Source organism: Myotis daubentonii, chromosome 2 (genome assembly GCF_963259705.1).
Source record: "Myotis daubentonii chromosome 2, mMyoDau2.1, whole genome shotgun sequence".
NCBI classification, from domain to species: Eukaryota; Metazoa; Chordata; class Mammalia; order Chiroptera; family Vespertilionidae; genus Myotis; species Myotis daubentonii.
Genome location: NC_081841.1, coordinates 46,895,388 through 46,919,350, shown reverse-complemented (window position 1 = coordinate 46,919,350; position 23,963 = coordinate 46,895,388). Strand labels below are relative to the sequence as shown.

The 23,963-nt window shown below is 40.5% G+C and overlaps 1 protein-coding gene across 3 annotated transcripts in view; it reads right to left on the bottom strand.

Moving 5' to 3' along the window:
* The window catches only part of ANO6 (anoctamin 6), a 191,664-nt gene that overhangs the window by 69,244 nt on the left and 98,457 nt on the right, over positions 1-23,963 (bottom strand). For all 3 annotated transcript variants that reach the window (XM_059682640.1, XM_059682642.1, XM_059682641.1), the window contains one exon: positions 485-613. In XM_059682640.1, the coding sequence (XP_059538623.1) occupies positions 485-613 (129 nt within the window). The remainder of the gene's footprint in view (positions 1-484; positions 614-23,963) is intronic.

Genomic DNA, 23,963 nt, shown 5'->3' with positions numbered 1-23,963 from the left:
ACTCTTTCATCTAGGATGCTTATGATAACAGAATGCCTTTTACAGGTTGTTATAAGAATTAAATAAGAAAATATATGCAAAAAACATATATTCGTGAGAGAGCACACACCGAATGTTAATCACTATTATACTTGGTGTCATTATCACCCATTAGCTTCTTTCCCCACCTAAGCGCAAACAGCCCAGTGTGCTTTTAATACACATCTCTTCTACAGATAGAAAATACAATTCCTTGGAAGAAAGTCTGCCTTCAGTTGTGAAACCAACTGAGGTTAAGAGCCTGCAAAATTTCTATTTCAAATTAAAAATAAACAATTTGTTAACATGCCCTGAGGGAATGATGGGCAGAGAAAATACGAAGGTAAGGATGGTGTATGATATTTCAAACACCAGTTGCACTTTATTGCTTACATAAAAATAGCACTTTGTCAGTTCACAATATTATAAGGCGTAAAAAGAAAGGAAAGGAGCATAAAAAACTTACCCTTTGTTTTTCATTTGCACCCTTTTTATTGTTCTCTTTTCTACTTTCATCTTCATACACTAGAACAAAGTCGATTCTTCGCTGGCCGTCATTAAAATAGAGTGAGTTGGGTTTCCCATTAAATTCTTCCTGTGTAGAATGTAAAACAAACTTTAATATACATTTTTGAAAAAAATGTTTATTGCCCAGTTTTAATGGGCACATCAACATGTTTATAGAGAAAGAGAAATACATCCATTATTAGTTACTTGACAAAGATCATGGTCACCATGATTTTCGCAAGCATACTTTCTTCTTGGTGATGGTTAAGTCCTTTAATTGAGCGGTTTAGCATTATTCTACAAGTGCATGAAAGAATATCAGTACTGTGTATGTAACACACACATCCCAGAATTATTCCTGCCTCAAACAGCAAAATGAGTATCAAGTTTGGAAATGCATACAGTAGCCAGAGATGCTTAACCAAAGGACAGAAGTTTTTTTAACAAGAAGAAAAATCTAAGACAAAGCACTGTTGATAAAAATCTCCTCCTTCCTATGTCTTATTTTCCAACTCTTCCATCATTTTTCCTGACCTCTCTTGACCTTACCACTTTATAGAAGGTATCATTTTATAACCTTAAACAAATATCAGAAGATGCTTCAATATACACAGAAGCTACTGTGTGGTCTTTGGCTATTTGTTCCCAAGTCCACAGAAGAAACCCTCTCACTCCCAGGGAAAAACAAAATAAACAACCAAACCAAGCCAAACCAGCAACAGCAACAAAATAAATGAGCTTTTTAATTTAGATCTTAAAAGCCTATGGGTTAAAAACAAACAAATAATGGCAAAACACAGACCTAATACAATTGAAAACAATCTCTGCAACATATGGACTTGAATAGAATTGTTTTAAAAGCCTTGAATTTGTGTTCTCACACAACTTGTCAGGATGCTTACATTAGTTCTGTTGTTAAGAATCCGACTGCTTTTTAACTAAGTAATATTTTTTTAATTTTTCAGTTTTTTTAAATTAAAAACTCGTGGGGAGACTGCATTTTGCAGTCATTTGGTAGAACTTCTTAATCATTAAATGTGACTAATTCTCCTCTGCATTCACCATCAATTAGTACAAAAATCACCTAATTTTATCACCACTTCCTGCTTTTCTTCACACCTTTGAGATGTATATTTTTGCTAAACATACCCAACCTGGTGCTTGTGATTCCCTTCCTCTTTCCACCAGGGAGCCTGTGAAGGTTTATCAGTATTCGAAACTCCTCCCATTTAACAGGTCATTCACCAACGCAAGGCCTGCTGCTGCTGCTGCTGTAACCTAGCTCCAAGCACCTACATCTCAGCCTCATTCAACCAGGGACTCTAACCTCAAACAGTGGTTGTGCCTTGAGATCTCCCCTAGCTAAGGCATTGAAGAGGCACTTCATTGCCTCAGGCCACTATCCAACTCTTCTATTTGCAATTTCACCGATTTAAAACCAATAAGTGTTCTTTTAGAGCAGTGGTTCTCAACCTGTAGGTCGCGACCCCTTTGGGGGTCGAACGACCCTTTCACAAGGGTAACCTAAGACCATCGGAAAACACATATATAATTACATATTGTTTTTGTGATTAATCACTATGCTTTAATTATGTTCATTTTGTAACAATGCAAATACATCCTGCATATCAGATATTTACATTACTATTCATAACAGTAGCAAAATTAGTTATGAAGTAGCAACGAAAATAATTTTATGGTTGGGGGTCACCACAACATGAGGAACTGTATTAAAGGGTCGCAGCATTAGGAAGGTTGAGAACCACTGTTTTAGAGTATTTAAAGCTATACAAAAGTGCTAAGCCCTGTATTTTTCATTTCAGCTACAGAGTCCTTGAAACCACTTTGATTTCTCTTCCTTTCAATGAAGATGTTACCATTGGTGACAACCAGGGCGGCTGCTAGAGGAAAAATGTTAAGAAGGGGGAAGGGAGTTCTCAGAGAGGAAAACAGTAGGTGAGACAGGTGGAACAGAGTCACAAAGACCTGATCATCATTGCAGAAGTCGGTAAAGTGTACAAAAGCAGCTTGCTCTCTATTGCCCACATTATGTTGCCGCTGGTGGTGTCCAGCAGGAGCTCAATGAAGTTACGTTCTGAAGAATCAGGCCTGGAATGAGAACCACATTCGCACACGACTCCAGGCACTCTTTCCTGGATGGCCGATGGCTGCACAGGTTGGCAGCTAGCTCCCAGGCAATCTGGTCTGCACACAGGTCTCTGTTATGCGACAGAAGACCATGCCATTTCTTTGGAGGAAAACCCCAATGGACTTGGCAGTAGCCGCCTGTGAGAAATAACTAGGTCAAACTCTGATACGGTGTTATTAGAATGCAGTGCCAGGGAAAAGGTGCCAACTTTCTATGGCTATGAAATCCAGGTTTCCCATCTCTTGGCAGAAGACATTCTACTAGGCAACTGGGAAGAAGAGAGAAACTAAATGCTGGGCTGGAACAAATGTGTAATAAACAAGGGAACTGAACTAAATAAAGAAGGCTGATGTATGAACAAAAGTTAAAAAAAAAAAAAGCTGGATTTTTCAGTGATACATTCTATTACAGGCCTAACTCCCCGAACCAGACAGAAATGAAAGAAAACTGGGAAAAAAATTCCTCTCCTAAGCTTTTGCTTTATATCAAGTAAAATTTTGATAATTTCTCAGGGTAAATACAGAGCATCTTCTTTAAATGACTGACTGATTATTCATGTCCTGGTCTCCATGCCTTCTCTTAGAACTACTAAAAATTTTATCTTTAGTCTTTTCTACCAGGTCAAGTGGCACCAAGATGAAATACAAAAACCCTTGACACATGACTGACTCTTCCTGTTCAGCAGCTTAAATTTAAAAAATTTTTTTTTAAAAAAACTTGATAAGAAGGCTTAACATTTATCAGGTAAAATCACTTTCCAGATCAGAGCTTACATATGGTTACTGATTTTCCATCTAAAAAATTTATCTATCCTTATACTCATCTGGGTGACTTACTAATCATCACCCTGAGGGTCTTAGACAAATGTTTTCAGTGCCAAGGAAGTCAACAGAATCACTATCTGTTAATACTTCTTTCTTACTGGAAAAAACATCAAGCAAATTTCTAATTACAGTTTGGGGTCTATAAAACCCTACGTCTATTCACACCCATTGCCCGCTCGGGTACTAAGGAGAGAACATTCCACTAATCTAGTATTCATTTACCCATTCGTAGTGGCCTGACCTAACACTGTACTAACAGTTAAAGGCGACAGTGGTTGGTTAAAAGGCCTACCTATGTTCACCTGTTGATATATGCAATGAAGTAGAGCAATGCTGCCAACCACTGCAGAACCATGACCTGTCCACTTCTGCCCCTGGTTTCGGCAGAGACATTTCATTTCATACGGGGATGAAGAGGAGGCGCTTGGTCTGAGCCAGGGGAGACATGAGAAATGAGGGCTTAGCCACACAGTGGAGAAGAGACTAGGAAGGAGGTCACATGCGATTTACGCAAGTGATGTTTTCCAGGCCTCCCTCCTCTCAGCTGGCTTCTCTCCTTTTATTTGTGTGAAGCTACTTCAACAAAAGAGTGGAAAAGGGCAGGATCCTCCTTAACCAAATCAGGATAAAAAATGCGAGCAGTAAAATGACTCTGCCCAGTGCTTTCAAGCTAGAGTTATGACTTTGAGAACATGAAAAAAATGATTTATTTATTTATTTATTTTTGCTATTGGTAAAATCAAGGGTCCTACGACTTTGATTAAATTTGGCTTTAAATTCTAGCTCTAGGAATAATCTCTCCCCCTTACCCCCCCTACCCCCTTTCTCTTTCTTCCTCCTTTGGTAGGCTAAAAATAACATCTTGACCTACCTATGTTTTAGTTCCTGAGCCCTAAGGTGGAATGAGCTCCTGGCTACTTGCCCATAAAACCAGACAGAGGAACCCTGGAACAGACCCCAGAGCTGTCTTCAAGACCTGAAGACATTATTCATCACCCTTAACTCGCCTCTGACCAATCAGCTCCCAGAACAACCCTAACCTTAACCCCCGATGTCTCCTGATTTTGCCCTACATGATCTGAAACCTACACACCGTCAGGGAGTCTGGGATTTTGAGCAGTAGCCTCCCGTTCTCCTGGGTGGAGCCATTTATAATAAAATTGGCAATATTTCCCCACTGCAGTTCTCAGTGTCCCATGTTTGGCTGTGCTAGTGCTGGGTGGATGAACTCTCTGTTCTGTAACTGGCCAGGAAGCATGTGTGGGTACCAGTCCTGTCCCTGGAGTGGTTGAGACCTCCGTACTATAGGACAAGTGGTTGAGAAAGGAAGTCCTAGGGCAGCGATTTTCAACTTTTTTTTTTTTTTTTTCATCTCATGGACGACATAAAACAATTACTAAAATTCTGCAGCATACCAAATAATACATATTTTGCCTATCTTACAAAAAATATGGGTATAGAGTAATGATTCATTCACATTGGATAGCTAGTGTTGTGTTGGCTGTTGTCATTTTTTAATTGGACAATCTAAGGAAAAGAGGTCAGTGCCCCTGACTAAACAGTCAGGTATTGCATGTTTTAAAAATTCTTATGGCACAACAGTTGAAAATCGCTGTCCCAGAGGACAAACAAGTCCAAAGATAAATATTTTCCAGAAATTACTTGGTAGGAAAACTTCTCATAGGCAGTCTCTGAATGAAATATGGCACTGGACTTCCCCTTCGACAGGATGGCATTCTTCAAAAAATGAAAGGTCACATGCATGCTTCCTGGGCAGGGAGAGAAGGGCCGGAGTAAGAGAGAACCTGGGGGAACCTGCCTGAGTGGCCTTCCTCTCAGTGCTCAGGGAGGTCGGTTACAGGTGAGCAGCCCTGAAATCCCAAGCATCGTCAGCACCTGGCGGGTCCATGAAATAACCCCCTGCTTAACCTCTGCCCAACACTTCTCAAGTGTCTCATCTAACCCTGCAAATCAAGATTGGAGTCCCATTTCACAACACAGGTCCCTACTCCTAGCGTTTAAAATGCTGATGTTTGTCCCAGATCTGGATAAAAAGTAGTCAGGCTGGGATCTTGGCTCAAATTCTCGTTTCTGTGTAAGGGTGTTGGAAATATGCCTTGGGCAGCAAGTGATATTATCTGATTGTATCTCTAGAATTTCCAAATAAACTATTCACTGACTATGAGACTAGAGAGCATTCCAGGACTATTTGGGCTAATGGTCTTGACCTCTACACAGAGGAGGATGCAAGGAAGGTTTATTGGCTAACAATAACAGTTAAGGAATTACGCTATGGAAAACAGTATTAAAACACAATTAAAGAGCAACTGATAGGTGAATGTGGAAAAAACATGTGGCTCTCTGCCGTCTCTAAGACTAGCAAAACAAAATAATTAATTCCAAGAAATACACAACAGAAAGAAAAACAAACTTAAATCAGAGCAGAGGACGACAGTGAAAATAGAGGATCTTCAATTTCTTTTTAAATCCTGAACCCATGCACATAGCAAGCTTTAGGGAAACAAACATTTAGAGGCAAAAGCCTTTATGTAAATATTTAACTCTCACACAATATGGGACATACTACATATAGTCTTATATGTACATGTCATGCAGTTATGAATGAGAGATATATTCTGAAATGTTTTCCCTGACTGCAGCAGAGTTCAGGCAGATTCAAGGCATAACAGTGGAACTTTTTTCCACTTTACACAATTGTGCAAAATTTCTGAAAATACAAGAGACAATAGGTCGAATTTTATTGCTTATGTTTAGAGCAGCGGTCGCCAACTGGTGGTCCATGAGGTCAAAAAGGTTGGCGACCGCTGGTTTAAGGAAACCTTTGGAGCAGCGGTCGCCAACTGGTGGTCCGTGGACCACTGGTGGTCCGTGAGGTCTGAAAGGTTGGCAACCGCTGGTACATCACCTCCCCAGACCGTAAGAACACCCGAAGGTGAGAAAATGCAAAGTGCAAAGAAAAACAACCAAGAACTGGAGCTACAAAAAACTGAACACTGAAGGGGGAAAGACTAATACTGTGAGAAGTGTAGCAGGGGAGAAAAATAAGTTAGATATTAGCCAGGGATAAGGAGAGGCTCACGGACACACAGGGGCGCCACACGGGCAGTCAGCCCAGTAAATGACATGCTGCAGGGGATGAGTGAGCATGCTTTTAAAGGGACCCAGGCATTCAGGACAGTGTTGCCGGAATGGAAGTGTGGTGGGAAAGGGCCCATTTGAGGAGGAGGGTGCATTAACCACACTACTATATTCTGAAAGTCAATAGCCAAGTCTTGTTCACCCGGAGTTCTCTGCTGACACTTTGCATGTAGCAGGAGCCTGGCTTATTTTTGTCTCAGAATAAAAATAGCTTTTTCCCGCCTGACAATAAAAGTAACATATACTCAATACAAAAAATTCTGAAGATAGAGAAAAGTATAAAAAAAATAATAGAAGTCATATATAATCCCATTTCCCAGAGATGAGCAGAACTTATTTTGGAGTACATCTTTTTAGGGTTTCTCACACACACACACACACACACACACACACACACACACACTAACCAGATGGTAGCATACAGTATATATTATAGTTTCATATACATCCATCATAGAGATTTTCTAGCTTTATATTAAGCTCTGCATCATCACGTTTAATAGCTGCAATATAATTTAGTTAAACAGTGTCTTCACTGATGAATGCATAAGTTGCTTCCAATTTGTTGCTTCTATCAACACTGCTGCAATGAGCATCTTTGTGCATATGTATCTGTGCACATGTTCAATTACAATTCCCTTAGGCTGAATTCTAGAGGCAGATTTTAACTAGCATGGCCTTCTTAGGAACTTTTGATATGTAGGTTGCTAAACTGTCATTCAAAATACTATTTATAAAAATGGACACTTCCACCAGCAGAGGATGAACGTGCCTTCACCCACCATCACTAGATAGCAATCCTTTTCACTCTTCCCAGGATGGTCAATTTTTACATCTGCATTTTTTAACTAGAGAACGCTAACAGTTTTATGGGGACTGCCCAACTGAATTACTGCTTTTGTGAAGTGCCTATTATGATTCTTGACTTAACTGAACTATCTTATCATGCAATCACTTTCCAGTAAATTCTCTTGAGAGCCCAAAAACCATATAGGCAAATGATTAAATGGTAATATAAAAGAGACCCATAAAAATACCAAGTCAGTCCCCAAAGGAAAAGTGAGAAATAGTCTAGGGCACTGACAGCAGTCCTGGCTTCAGCAATGTTGAGGTTTAACTAGAAGGCGCCATGCTGGTGTTACAAGGTCCCCGCCCTGCCCCCACCTCCCTGCATGCACTTCCCAATAGAGTGTACGTGGCCTGTGGAACTACCAAATGTCAGTTATATCTTTTGACTCAGATATTTCTTTAGATTTAGAACCTACTATTTGGTGTGCACATGACTCCTGTTACAAATTAAGAACTGATGTACAAATTCTTTAAAAAAGTCTTGCTATTTTATATTGGGAAATGGCTATAACCAGTTCTCAAATAGCTGAACTTGTTATTTTTAGTCATGTCTCATCAGGGGTAAATGTGGTTCACATAAATATAATTCGATTGCCCATAAAAATGCTGCTGCTGCTTTTTCCTTTTCTGTTCACACACGAGGGAATGTTCGCGGCCCACGGCTTCCTCATTTGGTATACGCATTTGGCCTTTATTTCTCTTTGCCTGTGTTAACATAAACTTTAGAGATCTGTTATTAGGGCACTGCATTTCAGATGTCGAGTGATTACTGTGAAATATTTCCCTCTGGCCTATGCCGAGGAAGCAGTAGTTTCATCAAGTGGAGTTCTCATATGATTTTAAATATTATATTCTTAAAATTTCTGAACTGGGCCATAGGAAATATGAATATAGAACTTTGACATGGCTTTTAAAATAAAACTTGCTGAAAAGGAGGTAAGGAAGCAGGGTAGGTCATATGCTTACTTTGGAGCCTTCTCATAGAAGTAGGGCTCTGAACCTTTTCCTTAAACCCACAGCTAAGAGTTGGAACCAGGATTTTCAATGAGCATCATTTCAAACTTTTTTGGCTTTCCTATTTCCCCACAGGCTTTTTACCATTTTAAAACCTCAGTTTATCCTTCTTTAAAGATGATCTGCAGAAAGGAAGGGGAACAAGTAAAGTCAAGTCAAAAAAGAAAAGGAAAAGAAAAAAATGTGAAAATGCCTTTAGTGGTGATTTTCATACTTTTCCTTTTCTAGAAAAAGCTATCATCTGTTTGCACTGCTCTCATCTGGCAGTGGTAACACTGGTGAAAGAACTGTGGGTGAGATTAAGCTATAAGATATGCCCAATAAAATCTTAGGAACAATAAAGTGATAGCTATATTAAAACAAGACAAGTGGTACAACAGGAATTTGTGAGGATGATTATCTTCCAGGGGCTAACCTCTTAAGGTTTCAAAATGTCTTGCTTTGCTTTAATATCCCATTATAGATTTAACATTCAGCCATTTACCTAAAACAATTTTTAACCTATTATCATTTTCAGGTTGCACCACCTCCTGGGGAAAGAATGTTTTTCTTGTTGTTGTTAAATCTTCAACTGAGGATATTTCTCCACTGATTTGTAGAGAGAGTGGAAGGGAGGGAGGGCGAAAAACAGATAGAAACATGTATGTGAGACACATTGACTGGTTGCTTCTTGCATGTGCCCCCAACCAGGGCCAGGAATTGAGCTGCACCTGAGTTACGTGTGCCCTTGACTGGACTTGAAACTGGGACCCTTCAGACCAGCTAGGGCTGGGGTTTTTGTTGTTGTTGTTTTTTAATCCTCACCCAACAATATGTTTTTATTAATTTCAGAGAGAGAAAAGGGGACAGAGGGAGAGATAGAAACATCAATGTGAGAGAGAAAAGTCTATCAGTTGCCTCTTGTATGTATTCCAATCAGGGATCAAACCTGCAACCTGGGTATGTGCCTTGACTGGAAAACGAACCTGTGACCCTTCAGTGTATAGGACCACTGAGACACACCACCCAGGATGAGGAAGAAACTGTGTAGGTTTTCCACCTACACAAGATGGTTGTTCTAAATTACATTTTTTGGACCTTTAAGAAATAGCTCCTAATCTTATATTATGGTTAGAACCAAAATAATTTTGCTACAATAAGATCCTTCATGACTTAAAGGACTTTCACAATATTCTATCTACAACTTTAAGATCTTTAGTCTTAAAGAATAATAATTTTAGCTTGACTTAAAAACCACATGTTCCACTCCACCTATGTTCTTATTCCTCTTAATAGTATCTCAAATGTCTTCATATATTTATTTTCAATTCTAGAAAAAGTAACTGATTATGACTCAGAAATATTTACTGGTACTTCCCATTCACCAAATCCATAGCTGTAGTCCCTAAAATTTTATGCTTTTGAATGAAGAGCCAATCTCATAGGTGACTATAATCTGAGAATGAACAGAAAAGAGAGTTTCAAGCCATAGCTACTCAGACTGTTGAGCTGAAGAAGATATGTAAGGTACAATTGAAGATGTAAGTAAGGCAACAAGACTTAAGCTCTTTACCAGGTTCCTGTAAAACTCTTTTTCTGCAGAATCCCTTAAAATTACAATCCGTCATTCCCAGAAAGCTCTTCATCTTTCACAGGAGGTTTCCGCTGCCAATCTAAGGACTACCCTGAGTTATTTTTAGTGTGTCAGCTGCTCAGGGTTTACAGCACAAGAGTCCTGTCATTAACTGTAACTCCCTTGTCAAACTGTTATGTCACATGTATCCCTTTGCTATAATCTTCTCAGACCACTTGTCTGGGAATTGATGGCTGCAACCTCATTCAACGCAAGAGAAAGAAAAACAAATCAGAGCATCTTGTGCCCAGCAAAGCAAAGGATTGTGACAACTCCTATCAGCTGGTTAATGTTTTATATAGATAACTAGAGGTCTGGTGCACAAAAATTTGTGCACCTAAGAGGGTCCCTCAGCCTGGCCTGTGCCCTCTCGTGGGATGTCTACCTGCTGGCTTAGGCCCACCCCCCAGGGGATCGGGCCTAAGCTGGCAGTCAGACATCCCTCTGGCAGCCCGGGAGCCCTCAGGGGATGTCCACTTGCCAGCAGGGAGCAGGCCTAAGCTGCAGTCGGACATCCTTAGCGCTGCTGAGGAGGTGGAAGAGGCTCCCACCACCACCGCTGTGCTGGCAGCCGTCAGCCTGGCTTGTGGCTGAGCAGAGCTCCCCCTGTGGGAGTGCACTCATCACTAGGGGGCCGCTCCTGCATTGAGCGTCTGTCTCCCTGGTGGTCAGTGTGTGTCATAGTGACCAATCATCCCCAGTCATTCTGCTGTTAGGGTCAATTTGCATATTACCCTTTTATTATATAGAGGCCTGGTGCATGGGTGGGGGCTGGCTGGTTTGCCCTGAAAAGTGTCCCGGATCAGGGTGGGGGTCCCCCTGGGGTGCCTGGCCAGCCTGGGTGAGGGGCTGATGGCTGTTTGCAGGCTGGTCAAGTCCCCCAGTGGGGACCCTCACCCCATGGGGGTGTGGCCAGACTGGGTGAGGGGCTGAGGGCTGTTTTCAGGCTGGCACACCCACTTCAGGGTGGGGATCCCCACTGGGGGGCCTGGCCAGCCTGGTTGAGGGGCTGATGGCCGTTTTCAGACTGGCCACGCCCCCTGGCGACCCAAGCTCCCGGCCTCTCCTTTTTTTCTTTTTCCTGGGATTTATTTATCTTCTGTAATTGAAACTTTGTAGCCTTGAGCAGAGCCCAGGTCTGGCCAGGGCAGGTGGGAAGTTTGGCTTCCTCTATCACCGGGGGCAACCCAAGCCTCCTGCTCACTCCAGCTCCGTGGCCGCTGCCATCTTAGTCGGGATAATTTGCATACTGCTCCTGATTGGCTGGTGGGTGTGGCTTGAGCATAGCAGAGGGATGGTCAATTTGCATGTTTCTCTTTTATTATATAGGATACTTTTCTTTAACTCAAGATGCAGTTTACAAGAATGACTATTATTTGTGGTATGAAAAAGAAGATGCAGATATGTTTCCAAAACAAAATAAAGAAAAAACAAGTGGCTCATTTAAAACAATGACACAACTATCCTCTCTAATAAAAGGCTAATATGCAAATCGAGCGAATGGCTGAACAACCGGTCACTATGATGTGCACTGACCACCAGGGGGTGGATGCTCAACACAGGAGCAGCCCCCCCTTAGTGGTCAGTGCGCTCAACCAGAAGCCGGGCTCAAGGCTGGTGAGCGCAGCAGCGGTGGTAGGAGCCTCTCCCACCTTCATGGCAGCACTAAAGATGTCCAACTGACGGCTAAGCCATCAGTCAGATATCCCCCAAGGGCTCCCAGACTGCGAGAGTGCAGACCAGGCTGAAGGAGCCCCCACCCCTGCCCCAAGTGCACGAATTTCATGCACCAGGGCTCTAGTAGATAAAAAACCTTAAAAAAAAATCCTCCTCCCATCAGTTATTAGAAAATTTCAAGAGATAAAGTACTCCAAGGCAGTAAGTTTTCTGATAAGCTTTACACCAATTTTCAAAAGGTTCCTGTAAGCTTTTTGTGCTCAAATTTTTCTCAAATATAGTATATAGTATTTTTTTATTTCTCAAAGAGGGAATATTAAACATAGATATTATTATTACACTATTCTTCTTATTATTATTGAGGTAAAAATGAAGGGAGCCCAAAATAAGAATAAAGAACATGGGTTTTGACTTTCAGTCAAGATGGCAGGAGAGGTAAACACTGTGCTCGCCTCCTCCCACAACCACACCAAAATTACAACTAAATTACAGAACAACCATCATTGATAACTACCTGAACAAAAGTGTTATAACTAATGATATAAAGAAGCCAGGAGGAGATTGGTAGGAGGGGTGGATAAGTGGAATGGGCTGGTCCCACACTCTAGATCAGGGGTCCTCAAACTTTTTAAACAGGAGGCCAGTTCACTGTCCCTCAGACCACTGGAGGGCCGGACTATAGTTTAAAAAAAAAACTATGAACAAATTCCTATGCACACTGCACATATCTTATTTTGAAGTAAAAAAACAAAACGGGAACAAATACAATATTTGTATTTGCATGTGGCCCGTGGGCCGTAGTTTGAGGACTCCTGCTCTAGATAATTAGGAATCAGAAGGGATAACTTGGCTATGGCGGTCCCCCCTGAGGAGCTAGGGTCATAACCCCACATCAGGCTCACCAGCCAGAGGCACCAGTGCTGGGAAAAGGAGTCTTCACAACATTTGTCTGTGAAAACCAGTGGAGATTATATGTAAGGAAGGCTGCTGGAGTCCCAGACATTCCTCTTGAGGGGAATGCACATGGACATGCTCACTCACAAAGTCACCTGCTCTAAGCTTACAGGGGCCACATCTTCAATAACACAGGGAAATGTAGAGAGGAGCTGAAATGATTAGCTTCAGGGCAAGGGCTCGAGAGGAGGGGCTGGAGCAGCTCTCTCCAGGGAAGGAAGCACAGGCAGGCACCAATAGTCCTTTGTTGAGCCCTTCCCCCATCTAGCCGCCCTGACATAGGCAGTTGCCAAATGGAGGGGGAGGTCTCCATTAACCTAACACCATTTGCCCCAACATGGCGAATCCCCAAAACCCACCACATACAACTTGCACACTTCCAGCAACTTTTCTACACAAGTAGCCTGCCTTGCCTTGCACTGCAAACTTTCCTAAAAACTCTCAAAGGTCTACAAATCCCAAACAAGCAGTGTCTGGCCTTGGTGTGCCCTGTACATCTTTCTAAGTGATCCCAAGTCTGGAACAATCAGTGACTAGTCTCAACTTGCATTGTAAACTCTCATCATATGGCTCTAAGGCAGGCATAAGCTGCGGCCAGTGTTGGCTTGGAATGTAGCTTCCACTAAGTGGCCATAAGCCCGACACAAGTGGTGGCTGGCTTCAGGTCACACTGTGGTGCCCACCCAAGAGTCCCAAGCCTGGCACTAGTGGAAACTGGCTTTGGTTCACAGCATAGCCTCCACCAAGTACCTCCAAGCACAGCACAAGCAGCAGATCATTTTGTAGCTCCTACCAGGTGGCTCTAAGCAAGCCACAAACAGAAGCTGACCTTGGCCTGCACCTGGGTCCCTCCTAAGAGGCTATAGAACCAATACACCTGGTGGACAGCTTCAGAACACACCGGAGCACCACCCAGACAGCTCTACAAATGACACAATTGAAGGGAAGACGCAGCTGGCACAAGAGTCCTGCTGAAGAGTTGCCTGCTCTCTGGAATCAACTCACACACAATAGCTTGTCCACTATAGTCACAGCCAGTCAGTCTGAGGGTCAATTTCATCTACTTACGTGCCAATAGGAATCAAAGCTCAACTACAACAGGAGGGCACTCACCCACACAAAGGACACCCTTGGAGCATCCAGATCAGGTGACCAGGGAGGCTGTGCCACTGGGCCTCACAGGACACCTACTAATTAAGGCCCCTCTGACAAGACTGAAAGACACAGCAGATCTACCTAATACATAGAAATAAACACAGGAGCCAGCCAAAATAGAGACAAAAAAACATGTCACAAATGAAAGAACAGGACAAGACTCCAAAAAGAGAAAATGAATGAAATGGAGACACACAATCTAACACATACAGAGTTCAAAATACTGGTTATAAGAATGTTCAATAAATTGAGAGAAAGAATAAATAAACTCAGTGAGAACTTTAAAAAAGGGGGAAAAGCAAAAAAAAAAACAACAACAACAAAAAAGCTAGGCAAAAATAAGGACTACAAAATAAAAAATGAGGACTACTTTAGAGGAAATCAATAGCAGAATAGATGAATAGAGAACTCAATCAACAATCTTAAAGATGAGATAGTAAAAATCACCCACTTGGGGGGAAAAATGAATTAAAAAAAAAGAAGATAGTTTAACAGACCTTTGGGACAATATCAAGTGTACCAACATTCGCATCACTGGGTACCAAAAAATAGAAAGACAGCAAAAGATTGAAAACCTATTTAAAGAAATAATGACAAGAAACTTCCCTAACCTGGAGAAGGAAACAGACATACAAGCCCAGGAAACTCAGCGATCCCAAACAAGATGAACCCAAAGAGTCACACACCAGGACACATCATAATTAAAACACCAAAAGTTAAAGACAAAGGGAGAATTTTAAAAGTAACAAGAAGGAAGCAGTTAGTTACATACAAGTGAGCTTCCATAAGACTGTCAGCTGATTTCTCAACAGGAACTTCACAGAACAGAAAGGATTGGCACTAAATATTCAGTCATGAAATGCAAAGACCTACAACCAAGACTACTCTACCCATCAAGGCTATCATTTAGAATTGAGGAGATATAAAAAGTTTCTCACACAAGAAAAAGCTAAAGGAATTCACCACCACTAAACTAGTATTAGAAGAAGTGTCAAAGGGACTTCTTTAAGTAGAAAATAAAAAATAAAAAAATGGAAATATAAGAAAGATGCTTACTGACAAAGTCAAACAGTAAAAGCAGAGGATCAACCAACTATAAAGTTAGTACAAAGGTTAAAAGACAAAAGTATAAAAATTACATGTAATTAAAACAATAAACTAAGGAATACACACACACAAAATATAAAAAAGAACCAACATGGAGGGTTTAGTAAAATTGTAGTAATGTATTTGAATCTACTTGAACTTATGCAACCATCAACTTAAATAAATTGATATAAACATAGCTTGGTATATATGAAGTTCATGGTAACACAAAACAAAATCTACAAGAGATACAAGAAGTAAAGAGACAGGAATCTAAACACAACACTATAGAAAGTTATCAACATACAAGAGAATAAGGGAAGAAGTATATAACAATCAGAAAACAATTAATGGCAATGGCATACCTATCACTAATTATTTTAATGTAAATGGACAAAAGACATAGGGTGGCTGAATGGATTAATAAAAAATAAGACCCTTAGAAAAAATGCAGGGTTACAGTGAAGAGTAAGTGAAATGATGCATGTAAAGCAATAATACATATCCTGAAATGTAGTAAAAGGCCAAATATGGTTGCTGGTGTCTCCATTTTAACACATAACTGTTCCTTATTGACCTCTAGCTTTGTTGGGTGCATTCACATACTTTATAACCATCAGAAATTCAACCTGCATCTTGTTCTTTCTCTGTCATACTCAAAGCATGAGGGTCACTTCTTTTGCTACCATTTTACCTGTTTTTAATAGGTCTTCCCCTACTCTTTTATTTGTTGCTTTGAATTGGACTGCCAAATTAACTGAATTTGTTGAATTTCTTTGAAATGAAGCCTTAGTGCTTTGGTTTGGGACATCAGAGGCTTTTTAGCTTTCTTCAGGTTCTGAGTAGAACGTGACTGAAGGGGAGGGCCCGGTTCCACAAATGAATAAAATATGGTAAAGGTTAATATATTATCATTATGTTATATTTTCCCCATCCCCTCAATCTATTTCGAAAGAGGTCTTGTGGCATCTGGCACCAAACAGAATGAAAACAAATAAGATTATTGAATTATAAATAGAGAAAGAAAATCAGAGCCAGAGAAAGTAGGAGGAAGAACATGTACTAACCATTGGGACAACTGAAATTGTTGTGATTTTAACATGACATTTGGCGCAAAGCCTCTGGTGGCAGGGCAGAAAGGAAATGTGTTCTGTGATACAACCCTTGTTCTCAGAAAAAAGGGAAGCATGTGATTTGGAAGGGGAAGGGAAAAGTCTCATGTTAGACCTTATATAGAAACACCCCATTTTCATCTACTCCCTTGGCCTGTCCTTGGCCTGAAATTGGGGTTATAAAATATAATAAATTGGTAACCTTTGACTTTTTGTTTTTAGTTCTACTATCTCTTCTACCTCTGAAGCAGTTACTTTCACTCTCTCCCATCTACTGCCATCATTCTGGTCTGTGATCTTAACTCTTACTACCTAAATTACAATTAATACCCCACTCGGTCTCCTTGCATCCACTTCTCCTGTTTGCCAGTTCACCTTACACACTGCCACACTATGGGTGTTCCTAAGCCAACATGCTCAAGTCACAGGATCCAAACACCTTCAGCTACACCCAGTGACCTCTGGAGAAAGTGCAAACTTTTCAAAAGGGTAAGTCAACGTCTTTCATAATCTGATTATAGCCCACCTTTTATTAACTAACATTCTTAACCCTCCAATCCAACCATCCTTTCCAATCAGAGCTGTGACTATGTCATGTTGCTTCTCACCTCCAGTTCTTTGCTCACATAATTCCTTTCTCCTGAAAACCCTTTTCTTCGCCTTCCCTCCTTTCCAAATCTTAACTGCTCAAGGTCCAGCTCAATTCTTCTTCCATGAAGCCTTCCTAACAACTTGGGTGCATGTTTCCATCTGCTTCACTGTGCTACTGTTTATGCCAATTGACGTGTGGGTCTGTGAACTTCTGGAGATTCCTGAGACCCTTTCAGGGGACTCATGAGGTCACAACCATTTTTATAATAATACTAAGATGTTATTTGTCTTTCTCACTGTGTTAACATCCACAGTGATGGTGCAAGAGCAATGGCGGGTAAAACTGCCAATGCCTTAGCACAGTTCAGCAATGGTACCAAACTGTATAGGTCATCACTGTATTCTTCACCACCACATACAGTAAAAAAAAAAGTAATTCATGTAAGAATGTTCTTGATGAAGCTGTAACAGTTGTCCACTTTATTAAATCTTGACCCTTGAGTACATGGATTTGTAACATTCTGTGTGAAGAAATGAGAATATCCATAAAGCACTTCTGCACATCAAGTACAATGGTTGTCTTGAGGAAAAATGTTTGCACAATTTTTGAGTTGCCAATTTTCACACAGACACTACTTTCACTTGACAGATGACTGACAGAAAATGCAGTTATACAAACTTGGGTATTTGGCAGGTATTATTCCAGGAAGCGGACAATGAAACTGTCATTTCAAGGAAAACAACGGACACTATTTTTGCTAATGATAAAATTTGAGCTTTCAAGCAAGTATTAGAATTTAAGACAACCTGTATTCACCAATGAACTTGACAGCTTCTCAATATTCCATGGCTTTTCTGATGAGTCTGGACATGTGCTAACAAATGTAGTTTCTTTTATACTGTATAAGAAAATAGGTCAACATTTAGAAGAGCTACTTAACTCAGTGAACCTGTATTTTCCAGGTGCCCTATGCATGGTGATAAAAATCATGCTTGGGTTTCAAAATGTAACATAGGTTTTTAATAAACAAAAAGTTCACTGATATGGTTTTACATTCCACATTGCAACCAGCCTTTATGAAACTACCACATTCTTTTAATGTGTATCAAAGAAGAATATCTATAATGCCTAACAAGTCTTTAAAATACAAGCCTTTTCTGCCCTAGCTAGTTTGGCTCAGTGGATAGAACGTTGGCCTGTGGACTGAAGAGTCCTGGGTTTGATTCCGGTCAAGGGCACATGACCAGGTTGCAGGCTCAATCCCCAGTAGAGGGCCTGCAGGAGGCAGCCAATCAGTGATTCTCTCTCATCACTTATGTTTCTATCTCACTCTCCTTCTCCCTTCCTCTCTGAAATCAATAAAAAATATATTTTAAAAAATGAAATAAAATGTAAGTCTTTTCTGACTATCTGTGTAAGGCTGGATCTACTTCATATACTTCAACCCCCAAAAAACATATTGTAAGTTTTTCACTGCAGATGCAGATCAGATATAAGAATCCATCTGTTCAAAGGAAACCAACAACAAAATAAAAATACAATCCACTGAATGGAAGAAAATATTTTCAAATGAGGTATTTGATAAAGGGTTAATATTCAAAATATAAAAAGAACTCATACAACTCAACATAAAAAAATCAGATTTTTTTAAGTGGGTAGTGGACCTCAATAAACATGTGTCCAAAAAAGAAATGCTGATGGACAATAGACACGTGAAAAGTTGCTCAACATCACTAACCACCCTGCAAATCAAAGCCACAATGAGATATTACCTTACACCTGCCAGGAAGGCCATTATTAAAAAGTCAACAAATAGCAAGTGTTTGTGGGTATGTGGAAAAAAGGGAACCCCTGTGCACTGTTGGTGGGATTGTAAATTGGTGCAGCTACTATGTAAGACAGTATGGAGGTTCCACACAAAAAAAATAAAAACAGAACTACCACATGATTCAGCAATTCTACTTCTGGGTATTTATCCGAAGAAAATGAAAACACTAATTTGAAAAGATATATGCACACAGATATTCACTGTGGCATTATTTTCAATAGCCAAAATATAGAAACAACGTAAGGGTCTACTGACTAATAAATGAATAAAGAAGTTGTGGTACATATACTAGTATACAATGGATTACCACTCAGCCATAAAAAGATGTAATATTGTCATTTGTGACAACATGAATGGACTTGAAGGTATTATGCTAAGTGAAATAAGTCAGATAGAAAAAGACAAAATTCGTATGATTTCACTCATGTGGAACAGAAAACAAAAAAGAAACAAATATTGATATGCGGTATATAAAAATGAAACTCAGACACAGACAATAGTATGGTGGTTATCAGAGGGAAGGAAGGATGGGGTAAAGGTAAAGAGAGCCAAATATATGGTGATGGAAGATGATCTGACTTTGGGTGGTAGGCACACAATGCAATACTAGTATACAGAACATGTATCATAGAAATGTACACTTGAAACTTACATAATTTTTTTTAGGGAGGAGGAGAGACAGAGAGAGAAACATTGAGAGAGAAATACATGGATTGGTTGCCTCCTGCAAGCACACTGACCAGGGCTGGGGATCAAGCCTGCAACCGAGGTGGGTGTCCTTGACCAGAATCGAACCTGGGACCCTTCAGGCTGTGGGCCAAAGCCTATCCACTGAGCCAAACCAGCTAAGGCAAACCTATTATAAATGTAATAAAAAATAAAATAAAACAAACAAAAACAAACTCATAGATACAGACAGCAGATTGGTAGCTTTTAGAGGAAGGTAGTCAGAGGGGAGGGTGAAATGGGTAAAGGGGGTCAAATGTGTAGGGACAGACTCTAGACTTCTGGTGGTGAGCACATGATAGTGTATACAGGTAGTGAATTATAGTGCTGTATACCTAAAATTTATATAACGTTATTAACCAATTTTACATCAATAAAAAGCAACAAAAAAGAATCTAGCTATCTTCTCTTAAAGAGATTTGTAAAGTATACAAAATAATGCCACCTTTCTTAACTAAATTTTGTTTTACAAAAGAGTTATTTTTCATAAAATACCTTAATTATGTTAATGTATACTGAGTTTATTATTGGTTATGTTTAAATGCATTAATAAATATTTAAAATTTTAGTTGTAACGTCCCAATATAGTAAATCTTGATTGATACACCCACATCAAAAATGTTCCTTGGTGTCAATACTAGTACTTTAAGAGTGTAAACTGTAAGAATATATAACGTTTAGAACTGCTGTTCTACACCATTCATTTTGGCTCCTAATTTTGCATTATACAAATTATAATAGCAAGATATAATACATATATAGTATAATGTCATCTATTTTTATGTGCACATACTATCATTTTTATTATATTTAACAATAAAGGAAAGAAACCCTACTTTTTGTTTTTTTAGGAAAGTAAGCCACCAGAGGTACTTTCTGAACTGACTTGAGATAACAGACACAAGTCAAAGTGTTTAATAGAAACATCTTATTCAAGTTTTATAAAGGTTCAGTATCCTTGGTTTCCAAAAACTGCTCCAGATGGCTTGGAAAATTTAAGACTCTATTCATCCCCACACTGTTGTCAGTTTCTGTATACCAGTGGAGGTTTGTAATGATTGCACTGTATTCCATCAAAGTATAGTATTGCCCTCCTATCTTTGCATATGCAGTTCCCATTTCCTACAGCAGTGATGGCGAACCTTTTGAGCTCGGCGTGTCAGCATTTTGAAAAACCCTAACTTAACTCTGGTGCCGTGTCACATATAGAAATTTTTTGATATTTGTAACCATAGTAAAACAAAGATTTATATTTTTGATATTTATTTATTTAAATGCCATTTAACAAAGAAAATTCAACCGAAAAAATAGGTTCGCCATCACTGTCCTAGAATCTTCTCTCCCTTTCCCTGGCTCACTGCTCCTGATGGAGCCCTTTCCTGATCTGCCTGGCTGGCTTAGGTCTCGTCCTTCTATATACTAGTACTGACATACTCTCAGAGCACCACAGGCTCCTCCTTAAATGTCACGTCTCAAGATTTTAATTGCCTAGCTATTTGTGTAATTATTTGATTAATGCCTGTCTTTCTCACTAGCACATATGCCCCAAGGGATATTTCTGTTGTATTTCCCAACTGTCCCTACTTAATAGGGTTATAGAACTATTAAATGGATAAATATTATTAAATAAATCAACTGAAATTCATTAACCCTTTGTCCTGTGGGGCTTTGTAATATGACAGATAAAGCCACAGGGAGGAAATTCCATTACATTTCACAGAAAAAATGAAACAGTATGATTTCTGTTTTTCAAAGGAATTGTTTAGAGAATAAATAGTGGGTAACAAAAGTGGTCCTGGAGAGACTGAGAGAGCCCAGAGAAAGGTGGCAACCTATTCTGCAGGGAAGGGGTGGGTAGCAACGGGGATGAGGAGAAAGAAACAGATTGCAGCTGTAACTCACACTGAGCATCAGCAGGTCACAAACAAGGTGTCAAGAAAATTCTCAGGGGACCGGCTTGAGCAGCTGAGAGAATGACAATTATATTTACCCAAATTCAGAAAACGGAAACAGAAATATGAGTAGTATGGGAAGACTAAGAGTTTGTGAGATTTCTAAGTGGAGATCTCAGGGGTCTGGGGTCGAGAGGAACGATCCACGACTGAAAGTATGAACCTGAGACTTGTGAGCACTGAGCTTGTCATTGAAACTAAAGAAGTGAGCATGAGAAGAGCAGTGAGAAAAGACAGCTGCGATGAGCTCTGAGGAAACCTGACATTCAGGGAGGGCCTGGGTGGAAGGAGAAGAAGGTGGAGAAGTGGCTGGGAGGCTAGAGAAGTGGCTGGGTAGAGAAGTGGCTGGGAAGATAGAGAAGTGGCCAACCATAAGATTATTTTTGATACCCTTCCTTCTTCCTCACTTTTCATCTCTCTTCCTTTCTACATTCCCTGCCTCTGTCCCTCCCTACACTGGGACTGTGAAGAGAGTCTAACCAGACTGCTTGCTTTCTGTTTTTCCTTCCAATGAATCCTGTCTGTTCCTGTCAGGTCGATCTCTCTACAGCTGCACTCTCCATGTGTGGCTGTTTAATTCACATGAATTAAAATTAGGCAGAATTCACAATTCAGTTCCTCTGTCTCAATAGCCACATTTCAAGGGTCTCTACAGCCACATGCAGCTACGTGGCGATCGCGGTGGAAGGCATGGAGTCAGAACATTTCCTGCATCTGAGAAAGCTCTGTGGACAGTGCTGCTATAGCACTGCTTTGTCCTTTCAGCTCACAAGTCCAAACCTGAGTTCAAGGCTTCTACATTCGACCCTAAGCTATCTTCCTAACTTCATCTCCTCCCACTCTCCTAGATCAACTCTGTAACCTGGGCACACGCCTTTCCACTTGCATTCATTTGTTCATGCCATGCTGTCAGGATACCCTCTTGTAGTATATCCCCTGTGGAGGCAGGCTTGCGGCATCTTGGCTGGGCTGCAGTACCCAGTGATGCAACCAAACGCTGATTTAGGTGTTGCTGTGAAGGCATTCTGCGGATGTGGTTAACATCTGCGGTCAATGAACTTTAAGTAAAGGGGATTATTCTCAGTGATCTGGGTGGGACTCAGCCAGTCGGATGAACGACCTTCAGAGAAAAACTGAGGCTTCTCTGGAAGAAATTCCATCTATAGACTGCTGTGCCAGCCCAAGAGCTTCCAGCCTGACCTGCCTCCTGGAGTGTGCGATGGATCAGACCCCACACCTGCAGAAGCCAAGTCTGGAGATAAATTCTTTAATAACTCTCTCTCTCACTGTGCCATGTGTGGATATAGATATAGATGATATAGATATATACACATATACATATATGTACACACATACACATATACATATATGTACATACACATGTGTATATAAGTATATACTGTACTGCTCTCTTTTCTGGTAAAACCTTGATTGGTATAGATTTCGGCACAGATTTCAGTACCTACACACCTGTTTTTTCAAAAACAATGATTTGTTTTGTTAATCCTCATCAGAGGATATTTTTCCATTGAGAGAGAGTGGAAGGAAGGGCAGGGGAGAGAAAGAGAGAAACACTGATGTGAGAGGGACAAATCCATTGGTTGCCTCCTGCATGTGCCTGGACCAGGGTCTGGGAGCTAACCCTCAACCCTTGGGTTCACAGGCCAACACTCTAACCCAGCCGTGGGCAAACTACGGCCCGCGGGCTGGATCTGGCCCGTTTGAAATGAATAAAACTATTGAAAAAAAGACCGTACCCTTTTATGTAATGATGTTTACTTTGAATTTATATTAGTTCACACAAACACTCCATCCATGCTTTTGTTCCGGCCCTCCGGTCCAGTTTAAGAACCCATTGTGGCCCTCGAGTCAAAAAGTTTGCCCACCCCTGCCTAACCACTGAACATCACTGGCTAGGTTGAAAACAATGATTCTTAAACCTGGCTGCACATAAAGCCACCTGTGTAAACGTTATACCAACACATACAGGTTCTAACAAAGAGCAAGATTAGCTCATGGAGGTGGAGCTTGGGCCTCCACTTTTTATAAGAGCTCTCCAGGTAATTGCGACACAGAGCCAGGGTGGAGCCCTACAGTCCTAACTAAACTCCTCTAGCACTTTTATTGTAAAAGTGCCGCTGGGACTAATCAAACACTGCACACTGCCGGATATTTTCCATTTAACCCACCTACCAACCAACCAGCATTAGCTGCATGACTAACATTTGTCAGATAATAAGACAGAGGCAATGTTGGCCTAAATATTGAGATACACGGCTTGGCATTTCTCGAAATACATTGATTAATAAATACTAAATGATCAAATAAATGAAAAAGTTACTTCAAAATTTAGTGAAGCTGATAGTGGTTTATTCAAAATAGTGCATAATTTAAATAGCTCTTATTTCTCGTTCTATTGAAAATTCTATTAGCAAGTGTTACTAATGCTCAACGTATTTATTTATTGATAGACTGTACCATACCATGGGTATTTTATAATATTGCTGGCTATGATTAATTCTCAACCCACTGATAATCTGGGAGACACCTCAGGGCCCGACTACTTTCTCAGGAGCAGAAGTCACACATGCTCCTGTGTGCTCATAAGAACCAAGTCCTGATGCTAACACAATCTGATTTCATTTGAAAGGAAATGAGAAGGTGCATGGCTGGGTTGAGCTTGGGAGGGCTATGGCCATTTCAAGGCTGGCTAGCCCCGAGCCTGCAAGGTGCGTTGCCAACTATAAGC